The 19,787-nt window shown below is 48.4% G+C and overlaps 1 protein-coding gene across 1 annotated transcript; it reads right to left on the bottom strand.

The window, feature by feature from the left end:
* Window positions 1–38: 38 nt before the first annotated feature.
* Window positions 39–11,016, bottom strand: LOC144173998 (junctional adhesion molecule 3B-like). The gene is made up of 6 exons (XM_077702395.1): window positions 10,729–11,016; window positions 9,605–9,822; window positions 7,102–7,237; window positions 6,043–6,236; window positions 955–1,090; window positions 39–613 (listed from the first exon to the last, which is right to left on the bottom strand). Exons 1-6 carry the CDS (start codon window positions 10,784–10,786, stop codon window positions 150–152), a joined length of 1,206 nt encoding a protein of 401 aa, XP_077558521.1. The 5' UTR covers window positions 10,787–11,016; the 3' UTR covers window positions 39–149.
* Between the last annotated feature and the right edge of the window lie 8,771 nt (window positions 11,017–19,787).

Here is a 19,787-nt window from a genome sequence, read left to right as displayed (position 1 = left end):
TGTAAGACGTGGTTAAAAATCACGTTACATGAGTCATCTTGCCAGTAAATTCTCAACAAGTCTTTATTCGCGCGCTTCGTGCATTCATGCTCTTCTAGCGCGCTTCCTACTCGAGCTGGAAGGAGGCGAAGTGCAACGTCGCGGCAGCCTCACTGCAAAGTGGCCCACGCCCTGGAGAGGATGGCCATGGCCTTGGCGAGACACTCGTCTTTGGGCTGGGAAGCCGAGAAGGCGTGTTGCAATCGAGGCTGCTGCGGCCGTTGCTGGGGGCGCGCAATCAGCGGCCCTGTCCGCTGCCCGACCGCAATGGACGTCTCGCCCGTCGCGGTGTAGATGTCGTCGATGCTGGCTTGGCACTTCACGCGCACGGCGCCTCCGCGCAAGTTCTGGTGGGTGACGGGAAAGCTGAACTGGAGGTTCGCCGACTGGAAGGCGTCCGCGTGGTTGTCGACGGTCGCCGTGGTCGTCGAGTCGTCCACGGGCCGGTCGTTGATGAGCAGCGTCAGCTTCGGGGTGGGCCTGGACCGGCTGGTGGTGCAGTTAAGGTGCACGGTGTCACCCACCTTGTAGCTCTCCCGGTCCGGGAAAATGTGCGGTCTGATTTCCGGCAGCTCTGCGTACCAAGAAGCAATCTTCAAAACATGGTTCAAACATGGTCATTCGGCATTTCCGGTCCTTTCACGACGAGAAGTGCCACATCACTGCACCGCCAGCAGGAGAGAAGTGCATTCTGAATACACGCGGTACCTGACAGCAGTTCAACACTGCGTTCATTCCGTTCTACAAGTAAAATGAACGTCCCACCTGCTCACTTTCACTTTTCCCTGCTTGTTGGTGTCCCGCTTTTGCGGTTTAGTTTTATTACCACGACTCCTGCATTTCTCATGCAGCTAATTCTGTTTCTACGTGAATGAACTCGGTTTAGGGTACGGACGCTAAGGATAGACCGCTCACCGGAGACTACGAGTTCCTTCTCGTCCTGCACCTTCAGGAAAGGAGGGGCGTCGGAGCTCACTTCGCAGCGGTACTTGCCCGCGCTCGAAGGCCGCAGGTTCTCCAGGTACATGGACGAGTAGTTGGACAGCAACACCTGCGAGGACGGCTCGCATGATGAGAACACTGGCTGGTGAAGTACACGTGAACGGAGAAGCCAGGGACCAACTGACGACATGGTTTCAACGCTCAAAGGGGGACTCACCGGATCACTATCCTATGGTACTTACTAAGTCATGACCCACGTGCTTAAAAATCATCGTGTACCAGTACTATAATGTCTTCAAATCTATAAAAAATGTTCCTATAATGACCTAGTTTGCTTGTTTTAGAAATGTATCACTTATTTAAAGAAATAAAAAATTATCAATTAACACATTTTGGTTAGTCTACAAAACACCAGCCTTGTGTTACCAAAGGAATGAAGAGGACAGAGGCATCCTTACTGTTCCGCATCCGGACCAACTCAGCGCGGACACCGGCGTGGCTTCATAAGCTGAACCTTGTCTCCTCAACTCTGTGCGCAACGTGTTGTGTTACAGGTATTATCGGACATTTTCTAATGGACTGCCGAGTGCATGCGACGGAGAGGTTAGCTTTGTTTAAAGAACTTCGAAGGAGAGCCGCTCCGCATGACTTATTGGATGATATATTTTCTCGTATAGGCCAATGGATCACCGGGAGAGACATTTTGCGCCTGATCCACGGGTTTTTAAGTGACACATGCCTGAGTGACTCCTGGTGATTTCCCGCGCATAACGGGAGGAAGGTGTTGATCGGGGGAGCAATTGCCGGCATATCACGCAAGGCGAGACCCACCCGCTAATAAACATCACCACCACCACCACCACAACCACCACCACCACCACCACTCACAAGACAGCGCTAGCTCTCTAGAAAGTGGGAGTTTTGCGTATTTATTTCAATACAAAATTTACACAGTTATAAAATAAGTGAACTAGGCCGGTGGGTACATTAAAATATATTTGTAAAGCTTTTTGTATTGGTTTACGATGGTTTTTAAGCCCGTGGGTCATGAATTAGTAGTAGGAATGTGATTATGCGAGTCCCCCTTAAATAGACGCATACACGAAAGGCGACAGGACAAGCGCTTGCTCTGTCGCCTTTCACGTGTTCATCTATTTCAGAGCTAAAATCATGCCTTCAAGTTTTCCACAACTCGCCCAGCAACAAGTCCTTATAGAGTCGGCGGGGGACATTATTTATCGGTGTTCAAAGTTATGTTTTATCACGGCCTCCGCGATCGGCTGCCGGCGGCGCGCCGTTGCTCCGGCCGTCCCATTCGGCGCGTCCCCCAGCAAAAACATGTAATTTGGCTAACTCCGCAACGCGCCGCGAGGTGGCGGTGTTAGCCGACGGTTCGGCAGCTTGCACCGACTCCCCTGGCCGGCTTTGTGGGGCCTGAGTTGCTGCGTGTTTTCACGGCCGGAATTCGCGTAACTGTGTTGCAGCTTTATTTTTGTTGAGCTGACAAACCGAACTACCGGGTCATGAAGTCCACTTGTCTCAGAAGCTTCGAGGAACAGCACTGAAAAGTTAATCGCGCTGTGATTGCTGTGCTTGATCGGTGCAGGACATTTTGCGTGCGGACATTCAGGTGCGCGGATATTTCGGTGCGAAAACTTCTCGGCTGCAGAATTATCGGGTGCGTGCTTGTTCGAACAGCAGTTATATTTTTATTTCCGCATAGGGTGGGTTATATAGAACAATAGAGCGCAGTGGTTGCATCTTTATATTGGCGCCGTGTTTGATTTTTCCAGTTATTTTTAGAAGTTTAACATTCGTATATTTTTGCTTGATACCTCGTCCAAGGAACACCTGCTATGCAGCCTATTGATTATATTCTTACACACATGCCTTTTTTTAATTTACAAGATTTCAATTTATATTCGCTTTTTGCGGCGTGCAACTCAGCTAACAATTAGCCGCCGTTTACGATTGTGTTATTTCTTATTTATGCAGTTTTCTCTAAACGAAAGACACAGTGTCACTATCTAAATAAAGCCGCATTACAAGCATTCGGTTGCCCCCCAAAACACAGAAAATCTTACGAGGAGTTTTATGCAGCTTGTGCGCTGTCACACTAAAATGATTTTGCAAACACTGTTGTCGCCACCCCCTTTTTTTTCATACGGACAAGTCTCGCATATTTTCGCGTGGAAGAACGGGCCTCTGAAAACAGCTGGAGTGTGTACATGTCCAAAGCAAACATGAAACCTGTCATCATTGCTTTACACATGGAAGGGCTTCGACATCAGTAATTGAAAATGTAAATGTCTTTAGTCTTGGGTCCAAAATAGGGAAAATTGGGCTTGCCAGTGGTCACCGAAATACGTTTAAGAATACAATGAAATCGGGGTGCACCTGACTTCAAGTTGTTTTATTTGTTGCAATTGAAATTGAAACCGTAAATTGCTTAACGCACATGTGTAGAACAGATTGCCATATCTTTGAGGCTATCGCTCAACGTAATACTATTTAAACGTGTTAATCCTAAAAATATTACGGGTGCTTTCACCCAACAGGCATTAATTCGAAGGCCAGATAAGAGCGCAGCCATCCGTCGTGCGTATGACGCGATCGCGCCCCGCGCTCTACTGAACTGCATTGATCATGCAGATTATATAAAGTGCGCAAGCCTGGATAAGAAATACCTGAAAAATAATCACCTTTTAGCGAACCGAACGTTATTTAAGCACCAGAAATTTTCCATTGGTAGTAGGGAATATTGTCGGTGTGTCGAAGGCGTCATGCGGCACATGTTTTAACATGTGCCGAATTGCTGCACATAGTCGCATAGCTTCAACAAGTCGCATAGCTGCAATCGTAGGTAAAATAAATTCATTATTATCAGGTTCTATGAGTCGCTTTGCATCCATAACATCAGCTATGCTTTCTTTTTATTGCGATACGAAGCACGAAAGTTGACGAAACGCCATTTCGAGAAGCGTTGCAGCATACACGGCTTTCGTTTCAACCATCGGCTCCGCGCGCCGCGGTGCGGCGGAAAATTGCGAAACGGCCTCTTCGGAATTACGCTCTCTCCGGGCGATTGGGACGGCCGGAGCAACGGCGCGCCGCCGGCAGCCGATCGCGGAGGCCGTGGTTTTATAGTTGCTTTGAAGAAAGCGACTAAGTATTCAAAATTTGTTTTCAACGCGAGGCCTCATGCTATGGATTGGCTGAGAGAACCCGTGTCCACTCTTTCGAGTCCGGCTGCGACCAGTGACGGTATTTTCCGTTTGCAACGAGTGAAGCAAAATGTCCACCGATCCCGCTACAAAGTGTACAGTGATTTCACGCGGATATCATGGTGAAGTTTATTAGGGAAAGTTTGCCGCCATTCTTACGTTCACTTATAGTCGCGACATCATCGCAGTTAAGCATTCTGTGGAGAGGAATACCGTAAATGCCCCGTCACAGAAAATGTTGAGAGGACGCAGACACTGGATATCGATAAAGACGGAGACAAAAAGGCTGTCTGATTTAAATGGGCTGCGGCGGCGACATTCCGATCTGACATTGATACAACACCTTAATTAAACGTGTTGATATGTCACCCCTCAACTGGCCTAAAAGATGTCAAACCATCCTTATTTACAAAAAGAATATCCACAATTGAACCAAGAGAACATTTTGCAGTTTAAAAAAAATCCCGGGCCATCTCCACTAACGTGAAACCTGGGGAGGAGCGAATAATGCAACGTGTAAGTGTTTTCTTGGCACCTTGGCGTTTTCGCCAACGGAAATGAAACAGCTTTGCTGAAAAAGTCTCGATTCCTTGAAGAACTAAGCGTTCTAACGCGAGGCGTAAGCGAGTGTCCTGGTGTTTTTTTAGTTCGCCTTACGTTCTAGCGCGATGCGTAAACGAGTTTCTCTGTGTTTAGTACCGTGACTTCAAGAGACGATGGTTACGACGACATTAGACGCCGACACCTAAGGGGCTCGGGCTGTCTCCACTAACGTGAGAGAGATAAACATTTATTGAGCGAAAATAGGTTAAAGGAGCGGGGTGGCCGCCGGCACAAGTCTGGCGGCGACAGTAGCAGCTCTGTCCATGAGTGAGGCTTGTACTCGCGGGTCAGAGCTATACCCTGCGCTCCATCCCACTGCTCGTGAGAGGTTATTGAAGGGAAGGGGTCAAGAGGGCAGCCCCACATAGAGTGGAGAACTTTAGCACGGATGCCACACGCGGGGCAGTTAGGTGACGGGTGAATGTGGTAAAGTATCGCCTTGCAAGGGAGAGTGTGGGTTTGCAGGAGTCGCCAGGTACATTCTTGTGAATGGGTGAGTTCTGGATGTGCCGTAAATATCCCCCCGCACATACATTAACGTGAGACCTGGGGAGGAGCGAATCATGCAATATATAAGTGTTTTCTTGGCACCTTGGCGTTTTCGCCAACGGAAATGAAACCGTTGGGGAGTAGAGGCGTACAGATTTGCTGAAAAAGTCTCGCGTCTTTGATACACCAAGCGTTGTAGCACGACGCGCAAACGAGTGTCCTGGTGTTTTTTTAGTTCGCTTTACGCTCTAGCACGAGGCGTAAACGAGTTTCTCAGTGTTTTAGTACCGTGACTACAAGAAACGACGGTTACGGCGGCGACATTAGACGCCGACAGCCGGAGCCCCTAAGGGGCTTTGCCCCTAAAACACAGCTGAAGATCGAACCCATAGCGTTCGCGCTAAAGCACGCGCTTGTACCCGTTAGGCTACACAGAGGCATAACAGCAGGGTTCTTTTACCGGTTGCTCAAGTGCAATAGCAGGAGTGTTGGAAGTGAACCAGATGGTTTCGCTGGGTGCGCAGAGCTAGTGGCGGGCTTGCACCCACAGGGGAACGGAGTCTCGCGCTGCACGCTCATATACGTGGGCCCTGCTGGGAAGCATCTCCGGGAAGTCAATGCGGCCGAACCCACACGTAAAGTGGGCGCCTAGACGAGCGCATGGAATTGTGCGGAATGTGCGCGAAACACCTGGCTGATATTTAGGGTAACAAGCCAATCTCGGAGAAGAAAAGACAACACTTACGTTGAGCGTCACACCTTCTACGGTAAACGTCTGCGCCGGCGGTCTCATGCGTGGCGTGAACCGGTAGAACTCGGTGTCGTCCTTGAACCACTGGAAGCTGTACATCGGGATGTCTCCCAAGTCGTGCGGGCAGTCGAGGCGCACTGATCCTCCCAGCACTCCGATTGGCGGCTGGTCCATCTTCAACGGTGGCTCTGTACGGAGTTCACGTTCGTCGAGAGAAGCATTCAGACTTGAGTCGAAAGGTGCCCTAGTCGTACTCCAGGAACACGGGTTACTATTTCCGCCACTCCCCAACTACTTCTTGTCAACCCGACAACGAAGCTGTTATTACCACCACCGCCTGATTGGCCGTGGAGCGTTCAAATTTATAATGTGAAGCTGGAGCGCTACGCAGAAGGCATTTGACCATTGGTCTCGATGTTGCTACTAGACTGAGGACATTTTGCTGCTGTCTATATCATTTACACGAAAGTCATAAGAACCTTACGGTGCACTAAAACAGATGAAAGGGTGCTCTGAGATTAGCTTGGCTAAGCAGTGCTATAATTAAAAGTTTCAGCCTTGTGTAGCTTTAACCAACAGTATTGCATAGCGAAGTTACATTACTTTTAGCACTACTCTGTACAGAAGCCATAATTCGTAACTTATAGGCGCTGTTCTCCTGTTCTAGGGTGGGATACATTCCGTTTACAGTGCGAGACAAGGTTAGGCTTTTTGTTCCTGACCCCCCCCCCCCCCCCCCCTTACCCCCTCCCTGCTACTGCACCATTGCAGTGTTCCTCACCCTCGGCGCGTGCCGGGCCTTTAGAAACTACCAGCGTGTGCTTATTTTCTCTTTCTCTCTGGCTGAATCCCTTTCTTCCATCGTGACCAGCGGTCCATATTTTCCAGTGAGGATCTTTACTACTACTACTACTTCACGACGTTGTGAGGAGGGAGGGCGCTAGATGAGAACCAGCGAACACCATTCTGCCGAACTGAACCAGGACGAAGGGGATGGCGCTAATCTTTCTCGAACCTAACACTGTCACGTCTTCATTTGGACGTTACACTCACCAATGACGTTCATAACTTTTTCCTTGGACACGTAGTCGAAAGATGGCGCATCAGCCGAAACCTCGCACCTGTAGGTTCCTGACGCAGAGCGCTGTACGTTCTCCAGGATCACAGAAGAGCCGCTGCTCCCTGCGAGCTGTGGTGGAACGTACCGTGTCAAAAGAGATCGGACCGCTTCCCGGAAGGCGTCTTGTTCCAGACGTGCGTCAACAAAAATGTTGAACGTAGTTATTGTAGTTAATAAGTGCCTTCTACCTCCAATGAAAGTGTATGCTAGTTTCAGGCCATAACTTGGCCAGGAAGAGTGTTAACATTTCCCAGCGAATGTAGCGAGACACTTCCAAAGAATCAGATGACCTTTCTTGCGTTCTGAATAAAGCGACATTTCGTCAGTTCTTTCTAATTTTTCTTTCAAAATAAACTAAATCCATAGTAGCTTATTGGCCTGCTCAGAGCAGCTTTGAGCAGATCCTGGGCTGCCCAGAACTACTCCCGCCATAGCAATTGTATGGGCAAATAAAACACAGAGCTGCTTGGAGCTGCTCAGAGCAAGCAAACAAAAGAGACCACCAGTGTTTTCTTCGGATCGACGTCACTATTTTAACACCGTTCTAGAACGTCACTGGTTCACTGTCCTTCAATTTTAAAGACGACAGCCTTTCACGGGGTACTCAAACGCGAAAAGTTTGGTTTGTCTATGTGTATATATGTCTGTCTGTCTGTCCCTCGATTTTGGCGCCCGGCCAAAAGTTAAAATGAATTATTTAGTGAGACTTTTATACAGTCCAAACATTTTCAGTGTAATAAATCAAGAAAGGTGTTCCATATTTGTCAACATTCTTCAGCCAAAAGATAATGTTAGACTAATTTGAAGAACTTCAATAGATAACTGGTGTTTGCAGTGTTCTTTTGGTTAGAGTCAATGTGAGCTCGATTTTTGCGAAAGCAAATAAAGGAAACGTGTTGAAAGATATGCCTAAACCACGAATTACAAACGGGGCTGGCGCCCTATCCTCGTGCTTGGAGCGTTAAGTTACAACAGTCCCAATAGATGGCGCAGCAGTGCGAATGCGGTTAAATTGAACTCCGCAAACCTACAATGGGTGGACCGAGACAGGAGGGTGACAGCGTGATAGGTGGGTGGATCAGACAGGAGAGGCAATTATGGGGCAGGCGTAGCAGAAAACTATCGTCCTTCGGCGAGATTTGCAGTGACGCGAATAGGTGCGCCTCCATTTTTTCGTATCTATCTTCATTCTGAGGAGTCGCACACTGAAAGCTAGCACTGTTCTGGAGCAGTGCATTTCCGTTTGCCTTTTTTTACGGCAGAAGCCATGAGCGTTGCGGAGCAAGAGAGAGAAAACTCAATTTCGGTAAATCCAGCAAGAAAACAAAAACAACAAACAGCAAGAACAAACGGGGGGGGGGGGGGGGGGGCGGCGTTAGTCGTGTTGTCAGTGATAATCGAATGCTGGCAACGATAGGCACATATCGACAGGCTATGGAGTGGCGTGTGGGCCTAAATATAAGAAAGCTTGTGCCACGGTGGGGGGAGGGTCTGAGCGAGGGTAGTATAACTATCCGAAGGGCCGAGCGAGACCACGCCCGGATCTCCGTTCCCGTGCCCAAAGGTTGGCTCGGCGAGTGTGATGGATGTGGCTGCCGGTTTCCGCATAACCCTCTTCATTTTATTGCGAAAACCATAAACGGCTCGTTGAGCGAAAAAGCCGGCGTCCGTCCGCTCAAACTCGGCAGTAGAGAAGGGTGGCCATCCGCGAGAGTGCATCGCCGATGGAGTAAGGGAGCAAGATAACACAGCCAGTCGGACGGACAGACAGGCAGCAAAATGCACCGTCGTCGTCCACTCGTCCAATACCCAATACACGGCGGCAGGGACAAGCAGCGGGCCGACGCGTCAGATGCAGATCGAAGCCATTCGATAGCGCAAGGCGGAAGGAACGCGGTGTGCTTCAAAGACGTACGATGGACGACAAGAATGACAACTGACGAGGTGAAGGGCGATTTACCCTACGCGTAGGAAGCGGATCGCAAAGAAAATTGTCTCCAGAGGACGGGCGAAGCGTTTGGAGGACGCGGGGCGGAAGCGAAGCTTCCCAGGCATTCGACTGGATAATAAAGCTTCCGCGTTCATTAAGTGCGTAAGTGTCGTCGGACTTTTAGCCTCATTTAATTTCGTTGTGTGTGTGTGTCCGTGCATGCATGCGTGTGCGTGTGCGTGCGTGCATGCGTGCACTGTGGGGAACTGCAAAAGGGTGATTTTTAAAAAGCAATAGACGGTTACTGCCTACAATTTAATGCTGCGAGTCGTCCTTGCATCGCGCCAATGCATAAATGCGCTGCATAGGGCTACACCACGGTTTCCACAAACGATTTATTTGCAGGATACGGCTCTGAACATATAAATTTTTTCTCTTTTCTCTTGCCGCAGACTGCTCGCGCCATTTAATTTCTAGATATGCGGAAAGTAAAAACATGTGCTTACATCCACGGAGAGCCCCTTGACACGGTAGGCCCTGGCGGCAGGACGGTCTTTGGGCATGTAACGGTAGAACTCGTTCCCATCCTTGTACCACTTGACGCTGTACAGGGTGTCCCGCTGGAGGTCATAGCGGCACTCGAGCCTCACCGACGACCCGCGGGTCGGCCTTTCCGGAACGCTGACTTCGATGATCCTGAGGGACTGTGCTGGGACGACCACGTCTGAAAGGTGGTGTTGTTTGACACTTCTTGCGCGTTTCTTTATCTCGTTGACCCGCTATTAACACAAGGCGCGACACTGCGCTATACTGTCCAATAGTCAGTGAGAAAGTACTGCGGTATCGTTGCGCTACACACGTTGAGTAGACGAGTGCGAATTCGGCCGTATACAGGAGAACCTCGTTATCAAGGACACTCATAGAGCGAAATATTGGCTATAGCGAACTAAATACGAACTTTGGTTGGCCACGGTTCATTTCAATGACACTTATTCTTTTATAATGAAAGGGAAACTGTGAGAGCCGCAGACACTATCAGATATAACGAAGTATTTGACCAGTAGGCTGATGAGCTACTTGGAAAAGCTTCCAGCATCCAAACCTGCAGAAGCAGAAAAGGCCTTTTTTGTTGGTGGGCACTGCGGAAAACTTCAACCTGCTCAGTGCTGTGAATAGCGACCAGACAAAGGTCACACCCTTCCTCGAAAAAACAGGAACACTGGCATGTTTTGTCAAATGAACTTTGTTCTGTTGTAATTTCTCGTTTCATGTTCTGGTTCGTTAAACTTGAAATGCCACATGGAGAAAGATAAGGGTTGCCTTGTTTATAGTATGTTATAGGATTAAATTAATGCGTTTTTTTATCAAGAATTTTTGCGTGAGCCAGATTACCGATTGGTATGAACCGATTTTTTAGCTCTACTGGTACAACGAATATCGGATATAACGAACTAAATTACTGTTCCGATACTACTTCATTTGAACGAAGTTCGACTTTGCAGGTGAATTTCAAGAAAAGCACACATATATTTAGGCATGCGCGACCCCTTTCTGAGGTCTCTTGCGGCAGTTTGCTTCAGCACAATGGGGGCGAGCCCCGCGCAGGCGAGTGCCAGTGGTCACTACTTACATGCGGTGAGTGAGGACAGGGCGATTACGAAGGCAGGGAGAAGAGGGACGCTTGGCATCTCGACGGGTCGCTCGAGTGCTGTCCGGGCTGAACGCAGTGGACTCAGAACAGAGCGCCCGCTCGCGCTTTAACTACTGCCCGAAATAGCGTCCGATGGAGGCGCACTGGCGCTTTGGATGACGTGTGGGTCGTGGCTGAAACTAGGCGTCATACCAGAGGGGAAAACAGGTTTCGAAACTTCCAAGTCACCCATCTTTGAGTGGGACGGTCACCGGGTTTTCAGGCCACTCGCTGAGACGTTTGAAAGCAGAGCCCCTGGATGCCTTGCGATGATGCCGCTGGTTAGATGCGCGACTCTGGTCCTCTTGGGGTGAGTTACGCCGTAGGAGGCCAACAGCCATTGCAAGGACACGCATCATTCAACGCTACGTCGTGTTTGTCACGCAGCGCGACGGAATAGCCCTGGGAACGAGAAGTCGCCACCATGTAGAGCGGCTGGCTGGGTACACTAAGATCTTGTAACGGCACATTTTTTGTTTCATTTTATCTCTGATTCTGGGGTGTGCCCGCAGATGGCCTACTGCGAAAGAGCAACACCATGCTTGCAGGATCGAAACGCACGTCTGTCGCGTGAAATCGCGTTGCACATCTCGTTGCCATTCCGAATCTGAACAAGGTCGGCACTTCGACAAAAACAGAAGTCAATTGTGAGTAATACACGACGCAAAAAGACGCCAGGTATATTTGTTTACTTTCGAAAGCTTTGTTTACATTCGAAAGCTTCTCACAAGGTTTCTCATTTACCTCTTTTTTTGCCAAAGCTCTCGGCACGTGACATCAGAAAGCTTTTGAATTCATTAGAAGGCACTTGTACATGTGCCCAACGATAATTATCAATTTGTTGAAAGCCCAGTAAAATACGGGGTTCCCGCCAGTAGGGTTGCAGTGTCCTTGCTCTATATGCACGAATGATTTAGCAGAAAAGGTCAATAAAGTGTGCTATCTTAACCATACACCCCCCCCCCCCCTTCCTAAACGGTAGAAGCACATTTCTAGGCTTCCAGGTATAAATGTTTATAGTTCAATCAGCAGACCAGTTTCTTCATGCATAATCTATATGAATGGGCTGAGAAAAAATGTGCTGGATGTTTCATCAACACAAACAAAAAGCTTATATAGTAACGCAAAAAATGTCAATTTTATTACTGACGGTGATCTCACTGTTGGCAACAGCAAAAGGAATCGCTAATGTTCCACAGTGTTCGCTTGAATAGTAAATTCACTCTTTTGTTACAGCCACTCTGAAAAAAATACAAGCCATGCCTAGGGGTGTTGTTGATCTATTCGCACATTCCTCGGCCCCTAAAATTACCTGAAAGAAAACCCCACCCCTCCCAAGCCTCCTCCCGTGTCCTTTTTACTCAACCTTGTGATTACACATATACCTAGTCCCACGCATCCTACCCGCACGTTCGTCGACGTTATCCTTGATGGCGCTTAATGTCCCGAAAACATCGTCCCTCTTAACTAGATGGCAGGCAGGTGAGACGAAGAAGTGGTGCAAAGTCCTTTACTTAAATTCATTCTCAATTCATTCTCAAATCCACTATCAAATCCATTCTCAAATCCATTCTAAGTGATCGTGGAGGGCGTGGAGCACTTTTTATCAAAAGTCGCAATGAATTTTCTTTGCTTCCTGAGCTGCCACACACCGAATCTATCTGGTGCAAGCTAAAAATTTGTGGCGTGGCTATTGCTGTAGGAGCTATTTTTCGCCCTCCAAACGAAACTTGTGACGTTTTTTTTCTGATATTACCACCTACATTGTAAATCGGAAGCTTCACCTATAGGTAAATTAATTTTGTCTGGTGATTTGAATGCCCCGTACATTGACTGGATTAATTTTGCATCGTATGGTCGTGACAAAAAGCTTGACTCGCTTGTTAATAAGGCTCTATCATTTGACCTCACTCAAATTATCACTTCTGCCACACGTGAAAATTCAATACTTGACCCTGTCATTTTGCAAAAAGGGATATCATAGTGAGGTTCTTACAGGTTTGCCTGATCACAATGCTGTAATCGCGTGGCTAAATTTAGCCTGCCCGCCTAATCGACCTGAATTGAAGCATGTGCTTGATTTTAGTCGTGCCGATGACGACTCTATTACCGATACTCTGGAGTCTTGTTTCGATGACTTATTTTCAAAGCAGGGAACGTAGTGAAGTCAATGTACTCCTTGGTCATTTTTATGTTATAATGCATGAGTGCAGTGTGTGCCTGAAACGTGCATTAAACGCAATACAAAACTTTCCTGGCTCAAAGGGGAAATCATTCAACTAACTCGCCGTATAAAGCGACATCGCAAAGGTCGTCCTCTTTTGTCAGCTGTGCGCTCATCACTGCTTATTTCTGTGAAGTGTACTTTGAAGGCGAAAATACGGGAAGCGAGAAATTTCTATTTCAACAGTACAGCCAAATCTTGATACAACGAATTTCAAGGGACTGCTAAAAATAGTTCGTTATTTTGACTATTCGTTATAGTAAAAAAATTAAAAAAATGCGCGGTAAAAATTGTGAACGTAAGAAAAGTATCCACCTACCTTTACTGGGAACACGTGCACAATCGCGTTAGCCTCTAACGCGGGTCTGGATGCACGTTTATTTGAAGAAATCGGTGATCTTTGCCTGACGCGTGCCACTCAACTGCTGCAAGACGAACGATTCGAAGCTGTCCACGTTCTTGTGCACTGCCTAGGTGGCATTGGTGCACCTGCGTGAGAAAAGTGCGCATTTTTGCTACGCACCGCAAAACATCGGCGTCAGACACGGCTTCTTCGCCTTGGCTTGCGGGCCCTGCCTCAGCGTCGCTGTCGTCGCTCTCTGCGTCGTCGTCGCTGGTTCCGTCATCGCGACGAACGATGTTCACTATGTCTTCTGTCGTAAGTTCAGCACACGTGTATGCTTCATGGTCGCACTGCGCGTAATCTTCAAAGGTGACTGCAGCGCCCACGGCGAGCTTTTTTGCGACTTCATCCCATGCATCGCATCCTTCACCGTCTTTTCGCCGCCACTGGCTATAAGGTGGCGAGACCGTAGAGTTTCATACTAATATATGGGCGAGTCGGCGAGACCCCCCAAGCGCAGACCATGGGCGATAGAGCTAACGCGCATTGAGTATGCTGATGACGAGTCTACCTTCCCACCATTAGTCACCGTCCACACCAACACGAGTAATTTCGTACACTCGGAATTCGGTATTTTGAAGTGTTGTTTTATATGAGGATGATAAAATTCGATAGGTTATTCTGAAATAATCGGTCTTCTGAAATTCGTAGTGGGGAAATACTTATAGATAGATATTAATGGGGATTTGGTAGGGGATTTTCAAAATGTTCGTTAATCTGAAAAAATTGTTAGTCTGAGGTTCGCAATAACGGGGTTTGACTGTATATTGGCACGGTTTATGGTTGAAAACGTGAACCAAAAGTCATCTGTTCAGTCTTGTTTCCTTATAATTGACCAATCGTGCTCCGATTCTAAATCTATTGCAAAAAGCTTCGACATTTATTTCAGGTCCGTTTTGTCTCGTGATAATGGCCCTAGCCCACATTATGCTTGTAACTTTGCTCAGTCTACAATTGCAGACATCACGATCTCTTGTTCAGGTGTTCAGAATTTTATACTAAAATTAAACGTAACCGAAGTTCTGGTCCTAATGAAATTCCTAATACGTTCTTGAGGTGCTATTCCGAGTGGTGCGCTAATTAATTGACCGTCATCTTTTAATAAACCTCTTGCGTCGGCCACTGTTTCCATACTCTGGAAGACAGCTAAGGTTGTACCGTGTAAATCTGCCAAAAAGCAGCTCATTCCAAATTATACGCCAATTTTCTTATTTTCAACAAGCTGGAAACTCCTGGAACATATCATTCATAAACATATTGTGAGTATTAGCACGCAAACAACTTTATGTCCCGGTTCCAGCGTGGCTTCTGAGCTGGATTTTCCCAACGGCGGCGCCCGTGAATCGTCGCAGTGTAAACAAATGTCCCGTAATGCGAACTGACCAATGATCATGGCGGCGGCATGAAACAATAGAAGAAAAGAGTGCCGATACTTTGTACCCTTTCCTCCTCACTGTCTGGTGACATTAGCAGAGCGCAACCGACAAGCCCACCTAGACGACGAGAAACAGTTCATACCCTCATCCATCACCATTTGTAGTGGTTTACTGCAGGTTTTTTGGACATCAACCTTCGCATGGCGGGACGGCGACCATTTTTTGTTACGGTCCGCTCCGCTCCCGACGGCCAGATCAGCGAAGCTGAAGTGACAGCAGGAGAAAGGCTTCTAGCTGACCGATAACCGCATCTCCCTTAACGGGAAATCATTCGCGTCACCGGTCATGCCCTGTGCGTGTGTGAACCAAAACTGTACGGATTGGAAATATAAGAATTGTTTTGTTCGGAACCCAAATAAAGCAAAATAGCGTGTTCATTGCCTTATTTCACTATTTATATAAATGATCGAGTACACCATCTAATGGCCTTAATTTAAAAATCGTGGGGAAGATCCATTGTGCACTAGCCGGAGCGTTTTACGTTGGCAACCCGCCATTGCCTAGCACTTTGGCTCAGATTTTTTTGGTACATTTAGAGGGTCTCGTAATTGCACATTGTTATGAATGCGAAAGCCTTCAATGGCCCACTGAGAGAAAAAAGAGGTGTCAGCATCGAAAGTCATGAAACGGCTCATAACCCGCGCGTCTGGGAAGCGTTCCGTAGTGCGAGCCGTTCCACTTCACGAGCTTAAACTCGGCAGTAACGAAAGGTGTCCGAACGCGCCACACTAACAGCAGATGAACAGGGCGGAAGTACACGGCCAGACAAGCGAACAGAGAAGCAGCGCAATCCGTCCTCGTCGTCAACTCTCCCATTACCCGGCGACAGGAGCGACGAGCGGCGCAATGCGTCGGGCACAGATCGAACCCTTTCGAAAGTGCGAGGATCGTGGAGCGAAGTGTTTGAAACGGAAAGAGGGCGAATGGGTTTGCCTTATCGTCGTTGCTCGCTAACGGTCGATGTCAAGCGTCTGCGGGAATCGGGCGGTGCAGCGAGATAACGAAGCCAAGTAGAGCCTGGTGTACCTTCGTCAGGGAGCCATGCTGAGGATTCGAAAACGACTCGGTTTAAATAGTCACACCCGTGCGAACCTCGTGAACCGCTGGCGCCTGTCATACATCTCCCCGTTTAGCGCAAAGAAAACTGCAGGTACATTTCAGTCAAAATCTGTTTATATAATAGGCAGTCCCCGCGTTCATTTAGTTAGGAATGCTCGGTGGGTTGGTTTTTACGATAATAAGCGAAAAAAGCGGTCGCGCACAAAGAAATTGTGCGTTCGAGATGGCGCAGAAAGGCTCCAGGCGCGCACGAAAAAAATGGCGCGTTCGAAATCACGCAGAAAGGCTCCAGCAGCGCAAGAAAAAATTACGCGTTTGAAATGACGCAAAACAGCTCCAGCATACGAAATAAAGCAAGCACAAAAAGAACAGAACTCTGGCTGGCACAGTTTCAGGCAGGGCGCGAGCGAGCACTGCGAAGGCGGAAAATTGGAATTGCGTATTCATCAAGAAAGGAGTGAGACAGAGCGGCGGAGAGCGTGATGGGTGGTAGCAGTGAGCGGATAACGGCGCCAGCACCCATTATGGCGAATCACTGCTCTGCACTTCCGAAAGCTTTCACATTTAGTGGAACGGCTTTATTTCTTTATTATTGTTTTTTCACTTAGCCACGCGATTTTTTGAGTTACAGGAAAATTAGTTGCACAATCTACATGTTCGCGTTTGTGGCTTTCTACTGCATTTTCATTCTTTCATGACTGGAGGTTTCAGCATTTCTAAGGCCGGATTTTGCCTTGTGTATCGAGCAAAAGATTGTGAAGCACGTCCAAGAATATTGCGCATTCCAGCCGGAAACTACCTTCACGTTCGTGCAGTGAGCCTGAGTTGTGACGTGATACGTGAAACTAGCGGTGAACGCATTCGGCTTTGGTCGCTGTTCCACATGATTTTTGTTGTGGGTGGCGTCGTGGGTCTCTATACGCAATGCTTCGCATACTGTAGTCGACCGGCGCTCTTGTTTCTGCTATATTTTTGTTATTAGCTGTTGTGATGGAACGAGGACGATTGGAAAGTGAACTGGGCTGGGCGGGTGCAACTTGTCATGATGCGATACTTCGGAGCACCCTTTGTCGCCTTTTGACACGATCTTTTTTTCTTTCAGGTCTCACGCTATGTTGGCTTCGCCACTATAAATTTCCTGACAATCGGAATCAAGGTACGGCTGTTCATTTCTTTACTTCTTAGTGTAGATGCGTGTTTGACCAGAAGTGGTCTTGATCGATAATCGCCCCAAGAAACTTTGGGTTAGCGACTGGAGGAAAAAGGGCCCCTTCAATTTTCACTGGGAACCACCATATCATAAGCGCTCGGGTGAATGCCGTTACGAATCAGCGCGCAGCGCTTCGCCGTTCCCCTGTGCGCGCGAGGTTGCGGCGAAGGTGCGAGCACTGCAGAGAAGCTCTTAGTGTTACGGTGAAGTCAGCTCAATAGGACTCTCCATGCTTGAGGACCATTAATCACAGTTACAGCCGCTGAAGAACAGCTGCTAACGTGGGTCCATCAAAACTCAAACGGTGACCTGTTATCGCTGTGAAATCTCCCGACCGGTATGCGCCAGTGAATCACCCTCATCGTGTAGAGCGTACATTAATGTGATCATCCCCGTTTCAGGTAGCCATGGCCACAGTCTCGCTTCGGTCGTTCTTCCGTTACATTTTGGTGCCGTTAAAGCCTGGGGGAATGAACACGTGCTACGAAGACGACCACCGACGTCCCCTCCGGCTTGAGGTTCGCAGAACCCACTAATTTTGACCGCTGCTGTCCGCCGTTGACTGTGTAGCCCCGCCCTCAGCCGGAGGGCACCATGGCTGGTCCTGACCGCGCGAGAAAGGACGCCGCACCTGTCATCTACAAAATGGCCGGTACATAAAATGCTGCCCCAGAGAGGCCACAAGCAATGCGGGACGCATCACTATTCTGGCAACGATTTAATACTCATCTGCTTATTATGTCCGGTGGACGACCAACTTCAAACATTTCGTAACTCTTAACCTTGAATTTTCGGAATCTCTTGGTCGTGAGCGAATTAAATGGTGTCACTACTATAAATGACGCACTGCCACAGATCAATAATGGCTTCAATGAATTTAACCTTGTTACGTTTTCGAAACTCTCGTTTGGTCTTTGGTGGTGATCAGTAGTGTTGCTAAATGTAGCTCTTTTCAATGACAGCTTTATTTCAGGAGATCGCGGTTCACGTTTATAACATGCTAAACAAGCTCCTGAAATAGCGAGATTGCATGCTTGACGATTCATGCTGGAATCCCCGCCATGTTTTGCCGCACTAACGCGCCACGTACTTCGCAGAGATTCCCTGTGTTGGTCAGCTCTTCACGTGTGACGCACAAACGTCGTCCTTGCCTCGCCTGCTGTCCGCCACACCGACGCCTCCAAGGCGGAAGACTTAGAACTCTCTCTTTCATGGAACATGTCAGGCAGAAAAAATCGCAAGGTACACAGGATGGTGAAAAAAAATTAGCACAGATTGTACTAGCGGTGCAAAGCTGGAGAAACAGGTGAGCTGGGGGTAGACCTAGCTTCTCCCCACACTGACAGCGGACCCCAGGGGAGAGGGTGCAGCCCGACACCAGCAGTGCGAAGCCGTTTTGGACGGCACTGTAAAGCAAATACCATTACATTTTGTACAGTGTTTGATCAACAGCAATCGTCGTCATTCCTTGCGTTGTCGTCTTCCGACGGCACAGCCGCGTAGGGCAAATCCTCTTGTAGGGCGTCCTCGCCTCTGCAGACCCCAACTTGTTCGTGACCTGTTCCGGGGGCGTCTACACGTGTATTTGTGGTGGCCCTGAAAATTGGCGCATACCCACTTAGGTGGATTGGCCAAGAAGAGTTTTTTTTTTCTCATGAAAATGTAACAGATAAGGCAAAATTGTAGAGAAGAAGAAAGGGATTTGCATGTAGATTCAAGAGAGATAGGGAAAAGAGAAAGAAAGTGAAATAAGGAAGCAAAATCGGTCAGGCTGATAGGAATAGTGGCACGAAAGACGAGCCGTCCCCGAAATGAATGAACGGATAGATGGTGAAGGGATGGCTTGACAGATTCGTCGTCATCGTCTTCGGCGCAGCGGACTTGTGGGGCGCCGGTCGCTACACGACGACGACAACGAAGGCGGGAGCTCCTCATGTGGCGTAAGCCCCCGCGCAAGCCTGGAGGACGCCGGGCGGTTGCCGTAAGGCACGCGGTCACGCGGTTAAAAAGTTGAAGCAACCCGGAAAGGTGGCGGTGTTGGAAACATTTATTGAGGTGTTCGGACAGAGTGGACCCTCATTCCAGTGATCCATGCGGGAACTGGGTGGTCTTCGCTCTGATCATCAAAAGAAGCCGGGCCTCCAGTTGACCGCTGGTCGCCAGGTTCTCCTGCAGCACGGAAAGAGGGAGGGGAGGGAGGAGAGGGGAAGGTTTAGGTTTTCGGCACACCCTAGAATGATGTGACTTGGGAAACGTGAGGGGGAATCACGCGTCAGGAAAGGGCGGTCAAAAGGACGTAATGTAGGAAAGCCAGCTTACATAAACCAAGCGTACTCCGATGAGGTCCCGGGGTCTTCATATTTAGATATAAAGTGGCTTATATTGCCGGTGGCTAATGTCTTCCCGGCGATACATTTGTCTATACGCCTCGAGATTCGCGATCGCTGCGCCGCCTGCCGCCGCTTCTCCGTGGCGTTTGCGGGATTAGCGCTGCGTGGCTCATAGGTGGTCATGCAGTGTTGTGGTTATCTTTCGCTTCTGTTTGCCTTTCCGCGCACTAAACAACTTGTTATGGTGACGTCTGTAAGCTAACTGCATGTTTAGGGCACTTAAAAAAAAAAAAAAAAAAAACAGCGGCGTACGTCTTGGTAGAGCGCTCTAACGCCA

This window comes from Haemaphysalis longicornis, unplaced genomic scaffold (genome assembly GCF_048455015.1).
Source record: "Haemaphysalis longicornis isolate Haplotype H1 unplaced genomic scaffold, Haemaphysalis longicornis Haplotype H1 scaffold_3, whole genome shotgun sequence".
Classification (NCBI taxonomy): Eukaryota; Metazoa; Arthropoda; class Arachnida; order Ixodida; family Ixodidae; genus Haemaphysalis; species Haemaphysalis longicornis.
This window is presented reverse-complemented; position numbering and strand designations above follow the sequence as displayed.